The sequence below is a fragment of the Camelus ferus genome, chromosome 9, assembly GCF_009834535.1.
Source record: "Camelus ferus isolate YT-003-E chromosome 9, BCGSAC_Cfer_1.0, whole genome shotgun sequence".
In the NCBI taxonomy this organism is placed as follows: domain Eukaryota; kingdom Metazoa; phylum Chordata; class Mammalia; order Artiodactyla; family Camelidae; genus Camelus; species Camelus ferus.
Window position 1 is genome coordinate 54,173,294 of NC_045704.1, and position 20,704 is coordinate 54,193,997.

The following is a 20,704-nucleotide window of genomic DNA, read 5'->3' on the forward strand; positions in this document are numbered from 1 at the left end:
ATACTTGAAAACAAAATGTTTTGCTGTAACACCTCGGGATGACACAAAATCAGTATGAGGGGCATGGTATTAATCTGCAGAGCTACGGTGTTTAGACTGGTGCAGGGGTAATTCAAGCAAATCAGGATGAGGAAAAGGGCCAGGGAATGAAGATAGCCTATGGATTGGTTAACAGGCCCAGGCAAGGACCCTGAGTCGACAAGTTAGGAAGATGAGTTTTGAGGACTTGTAGAGAGTGAAGACCCATCAAACTCCAAATAACAGCTCTCCATGCCCACAGGAGTTCTAAACAATTTTGAATAGCCAGTCATTCATTAAAGGGAAACGATCCAGCTATTTGTATTTGATCTCATCAATATATTCAGGAAAACCACAAATCTCTGTTGGCATTTTATATACACTACCTCATCATCTTCACCACATCCTGTGTCTGAATTGTTCCCATCTTACAGGAAAAAATGACATTCTGAAGTCCTCCTTCCAGCCTTATGTGATACTTTCCACCCAGTGCTCCAGCTGCCCCTCACCTTGGAGATACTTTGGAGCCTTCACACACCCAAGACTGAACACAAGCTTTCTGTTGGATCAGATTTTCCTTGGGTCACAGGAGAAATGATCCCTGACCCTCACGCATTTGCTCAGGATAAAAAAAGAGATAATACCCAGAAGAGGCTTTGAACTCTTAGAACAATGCCTTGCAAATTCAAGTGGAATTACCGCATCATGTAGCTGGCTAGTGGAACTCGGGACAGAGTTCAGCCAGGGCATCAAGAGCACGGCACTGGACCTCTCCTGGCCCCAGTGCCCCAGTTAGCCCAGCAGACAGTGGGAGATATTCCCTGTGGTACCAGGGACCACCCTCATGTGCCCTCAGTCACAGCCACAGGAACAGCAGTTTCTTGCCCATCTTGCTTCTCAGTAGCCCCCCAACGGCAGCACCAAGGTTGCACTGGACTCAAGGCCAGACACCCCAAAAAGTCCCAGATGTGAGGACTCCAACTGTGAAGCTCAGCCTGCTCATCCAGCTGCAGGAGCCAAGAAAGGGATGGGCTAGGTCTCTTGCACTTAGGGAGGGGGAGAGAGGGAAAGCAAATTTGATTCTGGGTTCAAATCATTTTGTAGCATGGTCTTGGATGTACAGATAAATTTCACAGTAGTGGGCAAGGTCCAGAATAAAAGAATAAAGCTAAAAATCAGGGCAAGTCTCCCTGAGTAGCCAAAGCCCTATGTACTTGCCCAAATGTAGCCAGGTCTTCCTCGAATTTAGTCTTCCCCTTCCCCTTGTCCCTCATCGCTCTCTCAGATCCACACTCTATCTTTCCAAGGTTTCCAGCCCCTCCGGCCCTGCCCCTGGACAATAGCATCCCTGACCTCAGCCGGGCCTCACCCAGTAGGTGACCTCAGGATCTGCAGGAACCTCTGTCAGATGCTGCCACAGTTCCACTTGGTGATTTTTTTTTTTTAATTTCAAGAAAAAGAGGAGTTTGGAAAGTTTTACTAATGAGACATCCAAATATGATAGAGTGAAGGATGAAACAGAGAGCCCTCCGTGCTTGGCTTGAGGACTAGCAGAACCAAAACCTAACTGAGATCATCACCTTGAGGTAGGAAGAGGGACATTGGCACTGAATTATAACACGCTTAACTCCCAAAGATGGGAGGATTTCCCCTGAAAGTTTTGTTAATGACCTAGAACCCTAATGGTTCTAGCATTCTGGTAAACATTTAGCCTTTATTTAGTTTGGACATCCCGATTTAATCTGAATGGAAATTGGGACAAGGCCTAGAGTGACTTTATCCATGGAGAAACAAGCTAAGCCTTGGCTAACACAAATAAGATCCCAGAGGGACTTTATCAGATACTTGAATAAATGCCTAAAGAAAGATGCCAAATGCAAAACATTCTTATCTCTTCAAAGAGGAATCTTCTAGTCAATATTATGTTGACCAAATTATTTGCTCAAAAAATACACTACAAACATTTAAATTTGAGCCCTTCCTTTGTTCAAACTGGCTCTTCTCAATTCTAAATTATTATATGTTTATCCCAAAAGCTATAGAATTTATAAACTTTATCTTTAAAAAATGAATTTTTCTTAAGAAGAAAACATTCTGCTGTAACTTAGAGCAGTTCAAACTGATTCAATCTCTCAGTAGGTAAGTACATCTGGGCTGAGTAGGTGGGCTCTGTCCCTCACTCACACTGGTGGATACCTTTCCATCCCAATCAAACACTTCTGATTGTTTTAGAGTGAGCTTATTATTCTTCTGCTTATAGAAGGGGGCTTGAAAAACCACTGACTAACGTGGGCAGGCTGCCATAGCTGGAGGGTCCTCAAACAGTACTGAATCCAACAGCCCCACTGTCCAGACACAGTGGGAAATCAGGGCCTCTTCTTGGGGATGAATCCAGATGGTTTCTTCATTTAGAGAAAAACGGGTGAGTAGAACCTGGAAACTGCTTCTAGACTGTAAAGTGTCGAACCTCAATAGGCAAAATACACCTTTTAATGACTGTTGTATTGTAATCATTCCTGCATTTCTGGTGTTTTGTAAAGACAACCCGATAAATCAAGCAAAAAACCTATACTTAAACAGACAAGACATTACAAAGACCAATTATGGAAAGCAGTTGTTGACAAATACAGTCATATATTCTGTCTGCTCATCATTTAGAAGATGGAGAGTCTAGAGTTCAAGCACAACCTACCTTAAGCAAATGCAAACTGTGTAATTACGGAGTGGCTAAGTGGATATTCATGTTACAAAATGGTTTTTCAGTGCATTTCTCTACATAGCATTGTCACATCACATTTAAACTATAACTCATTTACAAACATTTAATTTATATACAACTTCAGGAAACGTGCACTGGGGTAAAATGAGCAGGGAGGAAAGCCAGGAGAAGGGAGAAAGTAACAGCCCCATTTCGTAAGTGTCTGTCTGGGCTTGTAGGGCTCCCAGATGTTAGGTGTAAGACAGGACTGGAAGAAGCATGTGGGCTGCAATAATCACAGTGACGTTCTTTTTCAAATAATCATTCTCAGTCTGCCTCCCAAGATAGGTTTTGTTGAACTACAGCTAAAACTTCCCAGATGGAGAGACTAGCATGAGGCTACAATATATGAAATCTGGGACATACAGGATATGGTGCATCCATGGATAAAACATAAGGATATGTCACCGGGGACACAAGGATATTCATTTGGATATAGGCTGGAATTTTCTCTATAAAAGCAGATCTTTGTTGTAAGAGAAAACGAGGCAACAGATACCTGCTAGGTTCAACAGATTAGGAAAAAATTTGGTCTAAACAAGCCCAGTACACTTGGCTTAAGGCACTGGGGTTGTTGGGGCAGAAAGAGCCTCTGCCAGTTGGCCTGGGGCTGACATAAGGGCATCACTGAGGGAGGCCCTTCAGATTCCCCGGCATCCATTTGTCTTCCAGTGGAGAGATAAGCCAGGCAGAGGCGGAGACTGGCATTACCAGTCTGCATTTTGTAAATGGCTAAGCACCAGAAGCGGGTAACACATGAATATGGGAGTTTGGAGAGTAAACCAAAACCTATACGATGAGGTTCAGTTTCCTCTGGTTCTGCTACAAAGAAGGAGGGGAGGAAGGAGGGAGAGAAGAGTGTGTGAGAAGAAGAGAAGGAGGAGGGAGAGGAGGAGGACAAAATAAGAGACCGGGGTGGGGGCAGGAGGGAGAGAGGGAAGAGAGAATGAATGACTTTCAGACAGTCTTGTTCCCAGGGAATTATATTGTGGCAACTCAGAGGAGTCTGTGAGTGGAAACGGGAATTACAATTCTGCTCACTGTGAGGGATGGCAAGAGAGGTCTTGACAACACTTTGGTCTCCAGCGTTTGGGGCCTGTTTTCCTGCTTAGACTCAGTGAGAACGTGCTTTGCGGTTTTCACGGGAGGTCTTGGCTCCCTAGCTTTGAATTTGGCTTTGTAGCTCTGCACTCCTTGTTTCTGCAAAAGCTGCAAGGCAGCAAGACAGTGAACACTTCTGGGGTGGGGAGGGCACACCAGGTTTTTCTCAGGCAGGAGGGACCAGCGCAAGCAGCACGGCTTGGGGTCAGCCAGCAGGGACGTCTGGGTCACCGGGGTCAGGAAGGGCTGCGTTTCCTTGACTTGATGGTGTATGGCTGGCTCAATGGGTCTCTTTTCACCTGTCCTGTCCACTGTTTTTAATCCATTTGCATAAGCCACACACTCATCCTTTTCCACACTAAGCACCTTCTCTTCTGGCTGCGAGAAAAAGTTCTTACTCTTCTTACCCAGAACATCCAAGCCATTTGGGGGTGAAGCCTTCAGGGGAGGTAGAACTAAAAAAGCCTTGGAAGTCAAGGAGTCTGAGAGGGAGGGACCTCTGTCAGTGCCTCCTCCAGGACTTCTGGGGTCCTTTCCCCTAACAGTCTCAGGGGCCACCCAGTCTTCCATGCACCAAATAAACTCCTTTATTTGCAGACTTTTTTTCTCTCCTTGACTGTAGGTGGGAAAGCAGATCTTGTTAACTTCCCTGGAGGCAGTGATGGGGCCTGGGGGGTGCCTTGGTGGTTGGGAGAGGCTGCCTCCATCCTTCTCTGGGCCTGCCTCAGCTGGAGCTGAAGACCCTGACTCCAACTTCCCAGCCTCCAGTTGAAGCCTGGCCTCCAGGCTCCCTTGTGAGAGACTGACACAGAGTAAGCAGCTGCTGGCACTTTCTCCCACCCTCTCCTTTTTAAGCTTCTTCCTGGGCCAGATGCAGGCAGTTGGAGAAGTCCTTCCCCAGCCTTGGACCTGCAAGTAAAGCAGCACGTTACTCTCAGGCGAGTGCCCAGTCTCTGGCTGCCTCCACTTTGGCCACATCTCCATTTTGGCTGTCCTCCTGTCAATATTTTTCTTAAAATTGCCTCATGTGTTTTGTTTTAATTTTTCACACCTAGTTTAGCCTCATGCTAAGCAATAGTATTGTAATATTTTTAAAAACTAAAATACGAGGGGATAGTATCTATAAATGGCGACATTGATGTGCTGACTATGTATTTGTTCAGATGCACGTTAAAATAAATTCAGAACTCCTAAAATAAAATCAAAACTGTTTGTACTTGTCCCCCGCCCCCGCCAGGCTTTTGTGTATTGAAGGCTGTGTTTACCACACCTAGAGCCTGCTGCGTGGACCGACTGGAGGAAGGGCAGGTGAGCAGAGGCAGGCCCTGGGGTCAGCGTGGCCCAGGCACAGCCATGCCCACAGCCACACCCGGAGTCCCCCAGCCCACCCTGCCGCAAGGTCACAGGTAAATATTGTTGCTAGATGAAAAGACAAGACCCTATTTGGGACATACTTATACTAAACAGATTAGGTGCTGTTTACTGAAATTCAAGTTTAACTGGCTGTCCTGTGTTTTCATTTGCTAAATCTGGCAACTGTTACATGCTAAAAAAAAAAAAAAAAAGCAAAAATAGCTCCCACGATTTTACTGGTTCCAGGCACTGGGCTGAGGATCTTTTAGCATTCATTCATTTAATCCTCATAACAGCACTACCATTTAACTATTCTGCCATCCAGGTTACAAAGGAGGAAACGGAGGCTCAAAATGTTGAGTAGGGCCAACAACAAGCTCTGGCACATTCAGAAGGTCTGTGCATTCCCACGTGAAGTGGGGCCAACCCTTGGTCCTGCACAAGAACATCCCTTTACCCTCATCCCCACACCTCACATGCTCAGCTCCCCAAATTCCTCAGTTAAAAATTATTAAGTGTCATGAGGTATCACTTTTTAGAAAGTCTAGTAAGTGTTTGGCACTGAATTAGGCATTCGTGTCCACCTGAAAGCTGGGGTAGAGCTGGGCGGGCATGGGTCGGAGGCTGAGCAGAGAGAGCAAAGAGTAGCAGGCAGCAGGTTGGAGGAAATGGTGCGTCAGGAGTGTCCCAGACAGTGTGAACAGCAAACATACACTAAGCATGGTGCGAGGGGAGAATTTTTCCAATTAAAATTCTTTCCCAATAGCCCTTGGATATATATTTCAAAGTAATTACCTTCAATATTAAACTGAACCTTCTAAATTTAGAAAGTTTTACATTCTTAAATAGAACTCTCTACCACCTTGACTTATCTGACATGGAGGGTGTGTATGGAAGGTCATAGAGGCTTAAGGAGGTGGGGGGGGCGGTACAGCAGAGAGAGCACTCCTAGAGGAGGCCTGAAGACAGGATTCTCGCAACTGTCAAGTGGACTTGGGTGAGTCATTCTGCCTTTTGGCCTCAGTTTCCACATTTATAAAATAAACAGCTCCAGGTTTCTCAATCTCGGCACCACCAACGTCTGGGGCTTTTTATGGGCTGCATGTTTGTGTCCCCCGCCCCAAAATTCCTATTTGAAACCCTAATCCCCAGTGTGATAGTATTTGGAGGTGGCTGTTCGGGATGTGTTAAGGTTAGGTGAGGTCAAGAGGGTGGGGTCTCAAGATTGGATTAGTGCCCTGATAGGAAGGAGAGAGAAGAGAACTTTCTCAATCTCTCTCTCTCCATCTCTCTCTCTTTCTCTCTGCTTGCATGCACCAAGGAAGGCCAACTGAGGATGTAACCAAAGAACAGGACCTTCAGCAAGAACCTGACCATGCTGGTACCCTTTGATCTTGGACTTTCCTCCCAAACTGTGAGAAATAAATGTCTGTTGCTTAAGCTAGCCAGTCTATGGTATGCTATTATAGCAGCCCAAGCTAAGACAGGGCCGGATCACTCCCTGTGGTGGGAGCCATCCTGGGCATTGTAGGATGTGGAGCAGCACCCTTGGCCTCCACCCAGTCAGTATATCCAGTAGTATCCCTACCCCCTCACCCCAGTTGTGACATTGCCAAGTGAGAATCACTGGACTAGACCAAATTCCCTTACAGTTCTAAATTTAGAATTGTATTTCTACTACTGATTCTCAGAATAGTTTAAGAATAATCCCATAAGGTTCTGAGTAGAACTACCAGGATAGAAATCTCGGGTCTCTTTGGGAGTTAAGCAGCTTGGGTTCTAGAGTCCAGAAGACTTAGGTTCAAGCCCTGCTTTGGTCACTGCACGGGTGAACTTTTGACACATTTCACCTTTCCGGTGCTTCAGTATCCTTGTCCTAAAAGGCTGTTCATAATACCTGCCTCACAGAGATACTAAGAGAGTGAATGAATTTGATGTACATGAATATTTAGTGCTGTTCTTGCCAATACTAAGTGGCCATAAATATTCAATAAAAAGTACTGCTGTTATCATCATTAATATTCTACCTCTGTTTCAAAAATTTCCATATTTCATTGTTTACACATTTTTTGGCAATAGTACTATTTTTGGAAAAAGTAAAAGACTTGCATCAAAACAGTCACATGCAAGAGACCTAACTCAAGAAAATACTCACTGCTTCTTCCCATCCAGTTCTGATGATAAACTCTTTGGCTTTTTCATCTTGTTCAAGTGTAATGTCACTGATATTGAGAAGACAACAAACATGATTCTTTTCACTTCTTTCATCGGGACAAGTACAGATTAATTCAGTATCTTCTGTGCTTTGAATTTCATTATTTTCGCAATTTTCTGATTCAGTTTCATTTTTCTGACAGAGATCCATTTCTGTGATGGTTGCTTAAAGTCTTTAACATCTTCTTCCTGTAGTTTGAATGCAAACGGGACATAGTTTTTAATATATTTTTTAAAAAGAAATCCAGTAACTCAGGTGAAATTTCTTCAAGACACATTCAGGGACAGAAGAAATATTATGAAACCATCCATTGCCAACTATTGACATTATAAAGATAAGGCTAATTTTATAGAATAATGGACTTAAAGACCAAAGTTGGGAGTGAAGAAAAGAGAACAGGAAGATGTTAGCAGAGAGCCTATCCCTCGTGATGGGGTGCAGAATGTGGTAAGGAATGTAAGGTTAAGCACCCCCACCCTCCACTCCAAAAACATCCAAATGATACTGCACTAACATCAAGAGAACCACTGTGGTATATGTGGCTTATGTACACCTTCCCAACAACCCTGGACATCGGCTTGGGGATCCTTTGGCTTCTGAGGAAGCTGGTGGAGCGTGTCGTCTAAGCTAAGTCAGCTGGCTCCCTCACCCACTCTATATGATGGTGTCCTTATAGAGAGGGGAAATGTGGACACACAGAGAAGGAAGACAATGTGAAGAGTCTCAGGGAGGAGACAGTCACCTACAAGTCAAAGAGGGAGGCCTGGAACACATCCCTCCCTCACAGCCTCAGAAGGAACCAACGTTGCCAACACCTTGATTTTGGGCTCCAACACTCTAGCTAGAACTGAGACAATAAATTCCTGTTGTTTAAGCCGCCCAGTCTATGGTGCCCCATTACAGCAGTCCTAAACTCAGTGAGCAGGTAGTAGTGGTGGTACTGGTGATGGTGATGGTGATGGTGCTGGTGATGATGCTATCTACCCAGAACTCATGTTTTTCCAGGTTGAAAAATGGGACTTGGCATTTATAATCCAGTTAAAGGTTTAGGAAAGTTACAATCCCAATCAGGAGCACAGATTTGGGTTCCAATCATCTGGATTCCAATCCTATTTCCTAGCTGTGTGTTTTGTTGGGCAAGTTACTTTTCTGGGTCTGTCTGCTCATCTATAAAACAGGCATGATTATAATACCTTCCCACATGCAGGTTCCTCCTGGGGACCCCACAAGCTGGGTAGATGAACTCTAATGCCCAAGCAGTGGCCACCAACATTACATCAGCACAATGAACACCAAAGAACAGCCAGGGCCTTCTCAAGGAAACCTTTGCTGGTAATGAGATAGAGGCAACTGGGACCACAAACCTTGCTTTCTCTCTCCCCAAAGTAACCCCTGCCAGAAACCTACATTTTTCATTTTCTGTTTAGGTAGAGATCAGCAACTTCTCTTAACAATATCTGTTAAATTACCATTTGGGCTTTTTCACATAAAGTGGCATTTGGATGGTAAGAAAGTTCCATTTACCTATGGAAGGTCAAATAGCTTTGGGCAACCTAAACTTTTACAATATGACATCAGAAGAAATGAATGAAAGCTGAAAGGAAAAAAATGATATTACAATTAACTAAAAACGAGAAGCGCTATTCTGTTCACAAACAGAAGCATGATTAAGGGCCAGACATATTGCACAAACCACCTGATTCTCTCATATTGTGAAATGTCACTTTAGTCGCTGCCCAGGCCAAAGAAGCTCCATAAGGACACTTAGACCTTGTCCTCTTCTGTATTACAAATACGTCTGTATCACAGAATCCATAGACTTAACAAGTGTACAGTTTGAAAGAACAAAAACCAGAAAATCAAAAACAAAGTCATTTCTTAATAAAATAAATTTGAACTTGAAGTTAATATAGAAAAGAAATACTGTTTAAAAGAGATTAACTATAGTTAGAATGTTCAAGTCGATAAGAAAAATGTTCTGTGCTTGAAGTATCTCCAGTGAAAAGGCGCTCACTACTTAAAGACACTGTTCCAATGGCAAAGTGCTCTAATTTTCTGATTCCCAAACTCGGCTGCACCTTGGAATCTTCTGCGGAGCTTTATAAAAAATAAAAATGCTCAGACCCCACCCACAGAAATTCTGACTATAGTTGGTCTGGGCACAGCCAGGCCATCAGAATTTTTAAAATCACCCTATGTGATTCTAAAATCCTGCAGAGTGGAGAACTCCTGCTCTGTTAGCAAGGTTCCCTTATATTGAGCCAGCACTGCTTGCCCTGCCCCATCAACATCCTCCACTCCATGGTCCCAGTTTTACCCTCCACAGCGAGGCTCTGGATGGGAAGCCTTCCCATCCTTGGATGGGTTTCTGGAGGTATGTGACACCTCTGAACATGCTCAATCATTTTTTCAGGGAAGGGCTTGCATCAGAGTTACAATGCAGTCTGTCACTACAAAGGGTTGAAGAATCATTGATCCAGAGACTTGCCATTGCCTCAGCCTCCCGACAGCCCTATGAAAATGTTCCACGTACTCTTCTCCCTTTCAGGTTAACCATCTCCAGCTCCTTCAACTATTTCTCACATGTCATGAAAATATGTAAACGCTGAGGGGAAGACTATATCACTAGCCCTATATCCAGAGAAAGGAACTACAGAGGCCAAAGACGTGATTTTGGGTAACCCCCTATTTCAGAGTCAGTAGAAGATGGACCTAGAGAGAGTGCCAGAAGAGGTTCCAGTCACATTATATTACCAAGTGCTGAAAGAAACCTAAGTAACAACAAGAATTTAATAATAAAACTTACTGTTACATAGCTCTTCCTATGTGCCAGGCATTGCTATAATATGCACTTTACATATTTATTATAAATACTACATTTTTATAAGTACTTTGCTCATTTAATGAGGGATCATGGGAACTACAGTGACTCCTTAGGACTGAAAACGAAGTTATCATCTTAGTCGGTAAATGCAGTATTCCTAGTCAAATGGTCAGATTACTGCACATCAGACTGCTGGGTGCTCCTCTGGACACTGCTGTTCTTAAAGCTGGGTCAAGATACTTCACTACTGAAACAGAATATTTGTGGTCTTTTCCTAATCAGAAAAAAAAATTCAGTTATTGGAAAGAATTGCCTTAATTTTAAGTTTTCCTCCTGTAAACATGCCCTCAAGATTTATTGCCCACGCTTGTCCTCCAGCTCATGTAAGATGAAAAAAATGTACAAGAAGCAATCACAAATTTCTTACATATTACATGCAGTTTTCCTTTTACGATGGAATACAGAAATCTGTATTGATACAACACTCCTATTTTCTGATAGTAAAAATTATCCCTGATTTACGGATTTGAAGTAAATCAGAGCGCATGCTCTTCCACTTCTTGACTTCCACGGAGCTTTACAACTTGATTTGGTTTGAGAATCACTGGTATAAAGCATATATCAAAGTCCATATGTTTTCCTAGAAAATCACATCAAGGAAATACAGACATCACAGTGAAAATGCTCCCACGGGAAAATGCATTTGCAGATGCAACTAGAAAACTGGATTTGGAGTACAAAGCAGGAACACACACAGATGTATGCCAGAAGGTATTCAATTCTATAACATACACTATTGAAGTGACTAGAAACTGAAATGTACAAAGAAGAAATGTTGACTGAGGTCCAAGCCCCCAAAGTACAGGTTTGGATAAACAAGAATAAACCCAAAGAAAAACTGATCCAAGGAAATTAAGATATTTGGAAATGAAATAAAGAAGATGAATGAGAGTCTAAGAAACAGAGCCTATGGAAATTCACTACAATACAGAAAATATCTTTTCTTGTAGCATTTAAAGTAAACAGAAATAAAATGGAAATGATCAGCAAAACACTGTAAAGTAGTTTATTATTTTTACCAATTAAATATAAGTCATTATGATTTGCTTCAAAATAATCCTGCAAGGCTGTGGTTAGACAGAGACTGAGGAAATAAAAGTAGCCACAAAACTGTTGTAGAAGGGTATGAAGTCATAAAGTTAACTGTACTATTTTCTACTTTTATGTCAATGTGAATTTTTCCATAATAAAAAAATTTTTTAAGCCACCATGTTATCAGAATGGTTCAAAAAACAGAATGTGGGATAATGGTGGAGTGAGCAAATAGTGAATTTTGACCTTAAGTAAACTGAAATAAAGGTATCAGAGAATAGATTACCCAGTCTGTATAATATTAAGTTGGAGTAAAGACCTTGAATGGGGACTAATTTAAACAGAACAGATCTACCACAGAGACATAAAAAAAAACAGAGAAAAAAGTTTATGAAGGTGATTTAAAGAAACTCCATAAATAATTGTCCAATCACTCTTCAGTTAAAATCATCAAGGCCTTCTCATTAAATTTATTGAACTACAAAAGAAAGGGTTGGAAATGCAGGGAGGGAAAAATAGACATTACCTTTCAGATCTGTGACACCACATTATGATGATGTAGTTTGTTAATGAACTGAGAAGTACAGAAACTACCAAATGCCTCTTTGTTATACATCTGGCAAAATCAATGTAGCGTTGACACCCTAACCAATCTGTAACTTAGAATACAAAGTGTCCTGCGCCTGAAATGAACAAAGACTTCCAGTAAGCTACCACTGGTCAGTGGTGGAGGCACACCAATATTACAGCCAAGTCCAGCAAAAGGACACATTTTCTGTTGCTACTCTCATGGATGTGTTGTATAATAGTGCAGGTGGGGTGGGAGGGGTTACAATTCTTGTAAACCAAGAACAGTGATCACATCTACTATTTGCAAATAAGTTAATGCTGCCTGAGGAGAAACCTACGTGACAAAAAGACATCACCTGACCAAGAACATAAAGAAATTTCCAAAAGGCAAGTAACTGAAGAGAAACTAAGAAAAGGGACAGCAGGAGACACAGGAAGAGACAGAGTATGCCATATTATTACAGGAAGAACCTCTATTTCTTTGGTAAAGAAGGGGATAATGTGGTTATTTTATCATTTTAATGAAAGTGAAGTTAGAAATGGATCTATTTAAAAAACCTCATAAAACTCTGAATTTTTGTTTCTTTTCTATTGTTTTGTGTTTGTTTGCCCCAGATCTGCCAGGTCCTTTCTGGAAAAGTTTGCTCTGGCAGACTTACCAGGAGACGCTTCAGCTGACACAGTCACTGCTTGTTAGCCTCAGCTACCTAGTGTTAGTCAAGATAGGCAAGGTTATGCTGCAATAATAGGAAATAATAGGAAATAGGTTATTTTCTTTCAGTGGTAAGAAACAACAAAAATTTATTTCTAACTCATGCTACATGTCCATCATATGATGTTGTGGAGTCTGCTCCACATTATCCTCACTCTGGAACTTGAACTGATGGAGGTGCTATCATGGGAAACCATAGCCAACTGTGATGACAGAATACAATGACAAATTTGGAGAATCACTCACCCTTAGATGCTTCTGCCTACAAGTAACTCATATGACTTCAGTCCCCATATCATTAGCTGGAACAAGTTACAAAGGTACTGCTTAATTCCAAGGAGAAGTGGAGATAATACTTCCTTCTGTATCTCCAAAAGGAAAAGGAAGCTGGATTTTAGTGACCAGTAGTCATATCTTGGTACCACACTGGTCTGGTATCATCAGAGGTGACATACAAAGCAAATGACCTTAATGTACTCTAAATGTCACTACCTAAAATGTGGGCATTTATGGTCCTTCAAAATAGAGTCCAGGGCCTCTGGGAATGGGAAGTCCTAGATATTAGGGAGATAAGACTATAACATTATAAATCTTTTCTTAAAGCTGTTTTTATTTTGGGGGGATTAAAAAATGTATATGAAAATACAAAGTTTGGGGAGGGTATAGCTCAAGTGGTAAAACGCATGCTTAGCACACACAAGGCCCTGGGCTCAATCCCCAGTACCTCCTCTAAAAATAAATAAATAAGTAAGCCTAGCTACCCCCCCAACCAATTTTTTTAATAAAATAAATTCAATTTATTATTAAATTTAATTAAATTTATTATTAAATAAACAAATAAAATTTTAAAAATACATAAAGGCCCAAGAAAAGATATGCAATCTCAAAGAAGTTGTTGGAGAACTAACGGTTGAATATCAAGATATGAATCTAAGCAGGATTTAATATAGATATTGACAAGCTGGTTTTAAAATTTATTAGAAAATGTAAAAACATAAAACTATAGGAATCAGTATGGTATTGGTGCATGGAGAGACATATAGATCAATGGGCCAAGATAGGGGGCTCAGAAATACACCCACATAAACATGGCCAATTGATTTTTGACAAAGATGAAAAAAATTAAATGCAGAAAGAAGTCTTTTCAACAAGAATGCTGCAACAATTCATCATTCATTTGCGAAATAATTAACTCAGAATGGATCTTAGATCTAAATATAAACCATAAAATTATGTAACTTTTAAAAGAAAATATAGAAAATTTTCATGACCTGGAGTTAGGCAAGGTGTTCTTAGACATGACACCAAAAGCATGATCCATAAAATTTAAAAAATTGATAAACTGGTGCTCATCAAAATTAAGAACTTTTGCTCTGCCAAAGGCTCTGTTGGAAAATGGAAAGAGACAAGCAATAGACTGGGAGAAAATATTTGCAAATCACTTATTTGATAAAGGACTTCTATCCAAAATATGTAAAGGACTCTGTAAACTCAACAGTAAGAAAACAAGAACACATAGAAAATTGAATAATTAATTTTGCAAAAAAAAAAAAAGTTGAACCGATACTTTGCCAAAGAAGATATAATAATCACACAAAAAGACATTCTACATAATTAGCCATTAGGGAAATGCAGATTAAAACCACATATTAAAATAGCTAAAATTAAAAATATTGACAATACCAACTGTTGGCAAGGACAGCAGCAACTAGAATTCTCATACATTGCTGGCAGAAATGCAGGATGGCAAAGCCCCTCCAGAAAATAATCTGGCAATTTCTTATAAAAGGAGACATACACTCACCGTACTACCCAGCAATTTTACTCTATGAAAAAAGGAGTAAAGAATCTGCAGATATGTTTAATCCTTCTCCCATAAAGAAATCTGCAGAGTGAGGATAATATTCCTGTAAGATAATGTGGTAAACAGAATTCTGCAAGGTTTCTCCTCCTAATCCCTGGGAATATGAATGTGATAAGACATAACATACATGAATAAGTTTATATTACATGGCTAAAGGGACTTTATAGATGTAGTTATGGTTGCTAATCAGTTGACCCGAAGATAGGGAAATAAATTTTAGATTATCTGGGTGGGCCTAATCTAATGATACCAGCCTTTTAAAAGTACAGAGTTTTCACTGGCTAGCAGCAGCCACAAAAGTCAGAGATTGAAAGCATGAGAGGAATTCAGAGCACGTTACTGGTTTTGAAGGGTGCTGCTACTCTTTGTTTTTGCCATAAGTTTGTCACATATTTGCCATCACCTGTCCATACAGTCAGACTACAGATGCTTTACCATCAGTTCCTACACCTGGTTGATACATTCTTAATCAATTAATGGCTAAGAGGGAATGTTGATGGGCCAGAACAGGGGAAAAGCCCAGGGTGTTTAAGGCTGCAATCCCTCAAAATTTACCATCTCCCTGGCTCTACACCATGCCCCCTACCTACCCCTCATCTTCCTAGAAGTTTTAGGTTGAAAAGAATCTTGAATCTGTGTCAGAATTTCAGCCAGGGAAAGATGAGTTTCCGGTAGCCTCACTTGGAATTCTGAATGGATATTCCTGTGGATCCTTATCAACACGTATTGAAAGAAGTCAAATAATACAAACACCATTAACTATGGTGGAAGTTTTTTCTTACTATAGAGCTAAATAAACTTAATGCATATTAACTGGTTAAATCCGTCTTGATTGGTCCGGGCATGCTGATCACTAATCAGTTTCTAAAGGAAAATGATACTGGATTCCAACCTAACTTAAAGTCTGGGGAACACAAATTTCCAGGCTGTTGAAACTTTGCCTCAGAGTTAAGCATATGCACGACTCAATTTGAACAATTTGTTCACATTTTCAGGAGTATAAATTTTATCTCCCTATGTTAATTATCTATTCTTTTTGCTTCTTATATGCCCGTAGAGCATAGCAGCTTTGATTCATAGAATGATTCCTAGAAGCTCAGTTTCTACAACCATCCTTCGCTATCAGAACATTTCTACTCCAATCCGTCTCCAACTCTTCTGTTTTTTCACTCACATTCATTAACTCACTAAGTGCCTATTAGATGCCTAGCACTGATAGCAAAATAGTAAAGCAACGCCCGTCTTCCCAGCTCTCACACAGTATACAACGTACACGGAAAGCACAAGTTTTCAAACACACATTCCACCTGTCCTCCTAAAGCCCAGGCACTTCACACCGGGCCCCGCCCTTTCTTCTAGTAGCCCCACCCCTTCCGCTCAGGCTCCTCCCCTGCTTTCTTTCTCATCTGGCTCCTTCCCTTCCTCTAGCAGTTCCTACCTTGCCACAAAAGATGCCTTCCCTTCGTTATAGGTATGCCCTGCAGCAAAGCGCCCCTACTTGCCCCACCAAGCCCCGCCCCTTCATCCATTGGCTCCTCCCACACAGGGATCCGCCCTTTCAATAGCCCCTCCCACTGCCCCACCCATTCCGCTCTGCTCCTCCCCAGGCCCGGCCCACTCTTATTCCGCCTGGTCCACACTACCTCTCGCTTTGGCCTCCCCGCCTCAGAAGGCAGCTTACTTTCGAACTCAGCGGGGCGTCTCTTTCTGCCACCCGTGGAGTGGTCTGGGGCCTCGCCCCGGAGGCGGGGAAGCGGCCGCAGCCGCTCACACCCTCCTGTGGAGCCAGCGGGGTGGAAGGCCCCCGGACAGCTTAGTCCCCGCCTGCGGGCGACAACGACAGTTGCCCTGGGTTACGGACGCGCTGGAGGCGGAGCAGTGGGCGGGCCCACGGGAGTGGGAATTCGCTGCGGAAGTGACGTATACCCGCCTCGCGCAACAAAGCTGAGCGCGGGAAGCGACACTTACTGACGGCTAGGGGTGCGTTCTCCCGGCAACCTCTGCGCGGTTGCGAACCTTCTAGCCGCGTGTGAAGAACTCCCGGCCGCCGCGAGCGCCGGAGGCCGCATTGCGAGGTACCGTGTAGCCTTAACCACGGGTTAGGGACAACCGACCGAAGGGCTGCGTGCCTGCCAGACCCTGGAGTTAGAAAGCGAGGGTTTGGGGACCCAGGGCCTCTCTCCCTCCTCACTGTTACAGTTGGTGCGAGTGGTTTCACGGTGAGGGGTGCCTGGCAGCATCCCTGGCCTCCATCCACTCGATGCCAGACGACCAAAAATGCCCCCAGACTCTGCCAGCTGCTCCCTAATCCCTCCCTCCCCTGTAAGGATTGTGCTGGGGTGGTGCCAGCCGGAAATTTACAGTAGGTCTTTAAGCCGCTCGCTTGACTGGGCGCTACTAGTTTGAATCCACTCGTATAGGGGTCACAGTCCGGTCAGGTGGCCATTGGCATCTTTCATATAGATGTAGAAAAGGAGCCCCACGTCGTTAAGTCACTCGTTGAAGACAATGAAGGACCACCCCCTCCGTCTGTCCGCGCTTTGGTGCTGGAACTTTCGAACACCCCGAGGTTTGAAACCTAAGCCCAGAGCCAGGCGTTAGGGGCAAAACCCAACTCTGGTTCCAAAGCCTTTCTGCTTTTTAGTTTTAAAAGTGTGAATGTTTCTGCTGGAGAAATATTAGAATCTAAGTCTAATACCACTGTGATTAAATGCCATTTGGGACGGGGTATAGCTCAAGTGGTAGAGTGCATGCCTAGCTTGCACGAGGTCCTGGGTTCAATTCCCAGTACCCCCCTCTAAATATAAACAAATAAATGAACCTAATTACCTCCCCCTCATAAAACAAAAACAAAAGCCATTTGGAAAGATGTGTGTATTACTGTTTTTTTACAGAAAGTATTTATTAAAAAGCCCATCAAGTCTATGGAAAGACCATTTTATATGACGTGTATATTGTTATTCTAAGACGTTAGAACAAAGTATTTCGCTAGAATACGACTACTTTTTAAGGTATTCTTTACCTAAAATACACATTTTTAAACCTTTCGTATTTCACAGCCTGGAATTAATAGTTCTAAAAAGAACTGTACAAAACTGCATACCTTATTCTACTTTTTCTGTGTTAAAGCATAAAATTTTAATAGTAGCAAAGGATGTAACATCCAGATTATCATAAATGTTGGCATGTTTTTGTGTTAGGTAAATTTTAGTAATGATACATTTCGAGATCTTTCCATTTTGAAGCTTCTAATGTTGGTATTTAGAAATGTTACATCACTCTTTTAAAAGTATTGAGATAAATTTAAATTAAATAGCAATTTGATAGCCATAAACATGTATTTTAAAATACATGAATAAACTGAAAATGGAAATTTTTCTTTTGCTTTTTCTCCTTAAATCCATAATTGTATTTTTAATAAATTTATTTCTTGCCCTTTTTTAAAAATTTTGGGGGGAGGGGTAGGAATTAGGTGTCTTTGTTAATTGAGGTATTGGGGATTGAATTTAGGACCTCCTGCATGCTAGATATGCACTCTACCTCTAGAGCTATACCCTCCCCCTCATAATTGTCTTTTTATTCTATTTTCTCCACAGAATTTTATTCTAACATATATTTATGGTCAAATATTTTATTAAGTAGTCTTTTTTTGTGCAACACTATAATTTGAAAATGAAATTTAAAATTTCTTAAGACCATAAAGCTAAAACAGCTACATTTCCCTCCCTCAGATTTAGAATTACCTTTATTCCTACTCAATTGGCAAACAATAGGAATATATTCCATGTGTTGATAAACCGTGAGAATGTTACTGGAAGTATGTAGAATTAAAGAGGTGAGGGTGTTCCTCTCTTCTCGCCCGTTGATGTTTCTATGGGTAAATATTACATATTGCCAGATTGAGATTCAGCCCAGAGTTTATTCGGGTTTTTTTCCATAGATGTAAGGCTTGTTCATATGAAGATGCCCATGAAAGGGATTTTGTTACTGCATTGTCTCTTAACTTTAAATGCCTTCCCACACGAGAAATCACATAGTAAGCAACAACAAAAAATCTAATTATCAGCTGACAGTTTGGTTAGGAAGGATCTTCAGTTCTTTTGAAAACAAAATCTGAGACCACCTGACTAGGAGGACTTGGTATCTAGTCATTAGAAAGCTGTGTTCTGTTTCTGGGAAGTATAACAAGTCTTAGTTAAGATTTACTGAATGACTAATTACAATTCTTTACTGAAAGCACTTTCTCCTAAGTACATGTGAAGTTGGAAGATCTGGTAATTGATTTCCTTCACGCTAATCGTGCCTGCATACCCTTTTAAAATGGGCTTGTAATCACTGTTGAAGCTTAGTGGGTAAAAGCATGGCTGAGCAGAAACATTAAGGGAGTGTGTTTGGCTAGTCATGTTTATAAACAGCCAATATAGAGATTGAATCAAGATACTAAAGCTCTAGTAGAATTAAATCTCAGATTTGGCAAAGGGCTGTTTCAAAAACACCAAGATGGGGGCAGGAGGTATATAGAAACTACTTTCTGCTCAATTTTGAACCTAAATCTACTCTTAAAAAAAAAAGTCTGTTTAAAAGGAAAACAGAAAAAGACCGATGGGGATAGGTGGTCAATAGTAAAGTCATGTTGCTGGGAGGAAAAAAGAATTTAATCTCTGTGTAAAGTGAGGGCCCCCACTGAGAAAGGCAAATGCATGGTTAGGTTTGAAATAATACAGTAATTGTTGAGAAGTAATGATGGCAGTGATAGTTAGTATAAGTTTTAAAACTGAAGGTAGGTGGTAATGTGACATTTTACCAGCCCCAGAAAAACTGTACAAATTTAGAAAAATTCAGAAATTGACTTGCTGAGAGTTGATCTGAAATACCAGCCTTTTTCATAGTAGCATGCCTATACAAGAGCCCTCTAGTGTTTTTTTCCTCTAGTGGTTTTTTAACTTAAAATTTAATCAACACCTGTTATTATAACAGAAATGAGGGTTGAATCGGCTCTATTCTCTCTCTATATAGAGAAAGTTGTCATAGTTCTGTTCTTTGATAAAACTCAGAGTGGGAGTAACAAGTATGCATGTGTGTCTTTGGGAAAGGATGGGAGAAAAACACCTGCCCACCCCTTTCAGACTATAATCACTGATGTACTTTCCTCTAGAATGGCCATTTCTGCTTCCTACCTATAGAACATTCATCCTCCCCCAACCCCCAGATTTCACTTTGTAAGTATTTTTTTTTTTTTTTTTTTGCAGTAACTTACATTTGCTTAAGGAACTGGTGAATAGTGGGCCAGGAAATGTGAAAATCCTAACCATGACTACCCAGCTCTTTAACCATCTTACCTATCTGTAAAATGGTAGTAGTTGTGGATATGCCCTACCTAGCTCTGGCTATTGTTGTGAAGATCAAAGGAGGTAATATATGAGAGTACCTTTAAAACAGAAGATTGTATCTAGGAATTATTACTCATCCCTTTCTATTTCCAAAGCAGACAGTAAAATTAATTAACCTGATTAATAATCACAGCTTAGCAGTGACACAGCCATTGGCACAGTCCTGGAAAGAATGAATTCTTTCTGCAGATAAATAGTAAAGATTTGTATGTTATTTACCTACCTACTTACTCTGGGTTCTCATATTTGCTTTTTATTTACCATAAGATAATAGTGTCTAAATAATTCCCATTTTCCGGTAGTAACTAGAAAAATGATAGAGGAGTTTGCTCTTTCCTGTGTGTATGCACCTATATTTATGTGTCTGTGTAATACCCCCCTCAAAATATTAGCATACTACAGTTACCTTAATTAGAGTATGCCATGTTAGCCCATAAAAGTTTCACTGTGTCCATTTATTTTCCAATTACTTAAGTAGAAACCTTATGCGAATATAGTTTAGCTTTCTTAAGTAAGCCATGTGCTATGCTGCTCAAAATTTCACCTTTCTTCCTTTTTACTCCTCTCTTCCAACTTATTATAGAAAAACGCAGTCAGTGATTTCTTTTTCATTATATTAAAGATGATCAAAAAATAGTACATAATGCTGTCAGGCAATTAGATCTTTGCTTAAGAAGAACCAGATTTGTGACTAAAAGGAAACATTTTTTGGAACCTTTCATTGTTACAGCTTAAATTTCCTTTTTAAAAAATAACTTTCCATAAGTTAAAGTTAGCATATGTACAAATACTAGCAAAGTCATTAAA

The 20,704-nt window shown here is 41.2% G+C and overlaps 1 protein-coding gene and 1 long non-coding RNA gene across 10 annotated transcripts in view; one reads left to right on the top strand and one right to left on the bottom strand.

Moving 5' to 3' along the window:
• Positions 1-2,269: 2,269 nt before the first annotated feature.
• On the bottom strand, positions 2,270-20,585 carry C9H16orf46 (chromosome 9 C16orf46 homolog). 3 transcript variants are annotated; one of them, XM_032486838.1, is made up of 3 exons: positions 20,014-20,585; positions 7,386-7,633; positions 2,270-4,786 (listed from the first exon to the last, which is right to left on the bottom strand). In XM_032486838.1, the coding sequence occupies exons 2-3, from the start codon at positions 7,593-7,595 to the stop codon at positions 3,773-3,775; spliced, it is 1,224 nt and encodes a 407-aa protein (XP_032342729.1). In that variant the 5' UTR covers positions 7,596-7,633; positions 20,014-20,585; the 3' UTR covers positions 2,270-3,772. The 3 variants fall into 3 exon arrangements, with proteins under 3 accessions (XP_032342729.1, XP_006184010.2, XP_032342728.1); XM_006183948.3 differs by lacking the exon at positions 20,014-20,585 and adding an exon at positions 16,189-16,375; XM_032486837.1 differs by lacking the exon at positions 20,014-20,585 and adding an exon at positions 15,946-16,001.
• Positions 16,386-20,704, top strand: part of LOC116665834 — a 112,782-nt gene continuing 108,463 nt past the window's right edge. For 3 of the 7 annotated variants that reach the window (XR_004322556.1, XR_004322559.1, XR_004322561.1), the window contains exon 1: positions 16,388-16,582. This is a non-coding gene — a long non-coding RNA (uncharacterized LOC116665834). Of the gene's footprint in view, positions 16,583-19,662; positions 19,727-20,704 lie in introns of all 7 variants that reach the window. The other 4 variants (XR_004322560.1, XR_004322557.1, XR_004322558.1 and 1 more) reach the window with 4 other exon arrangements.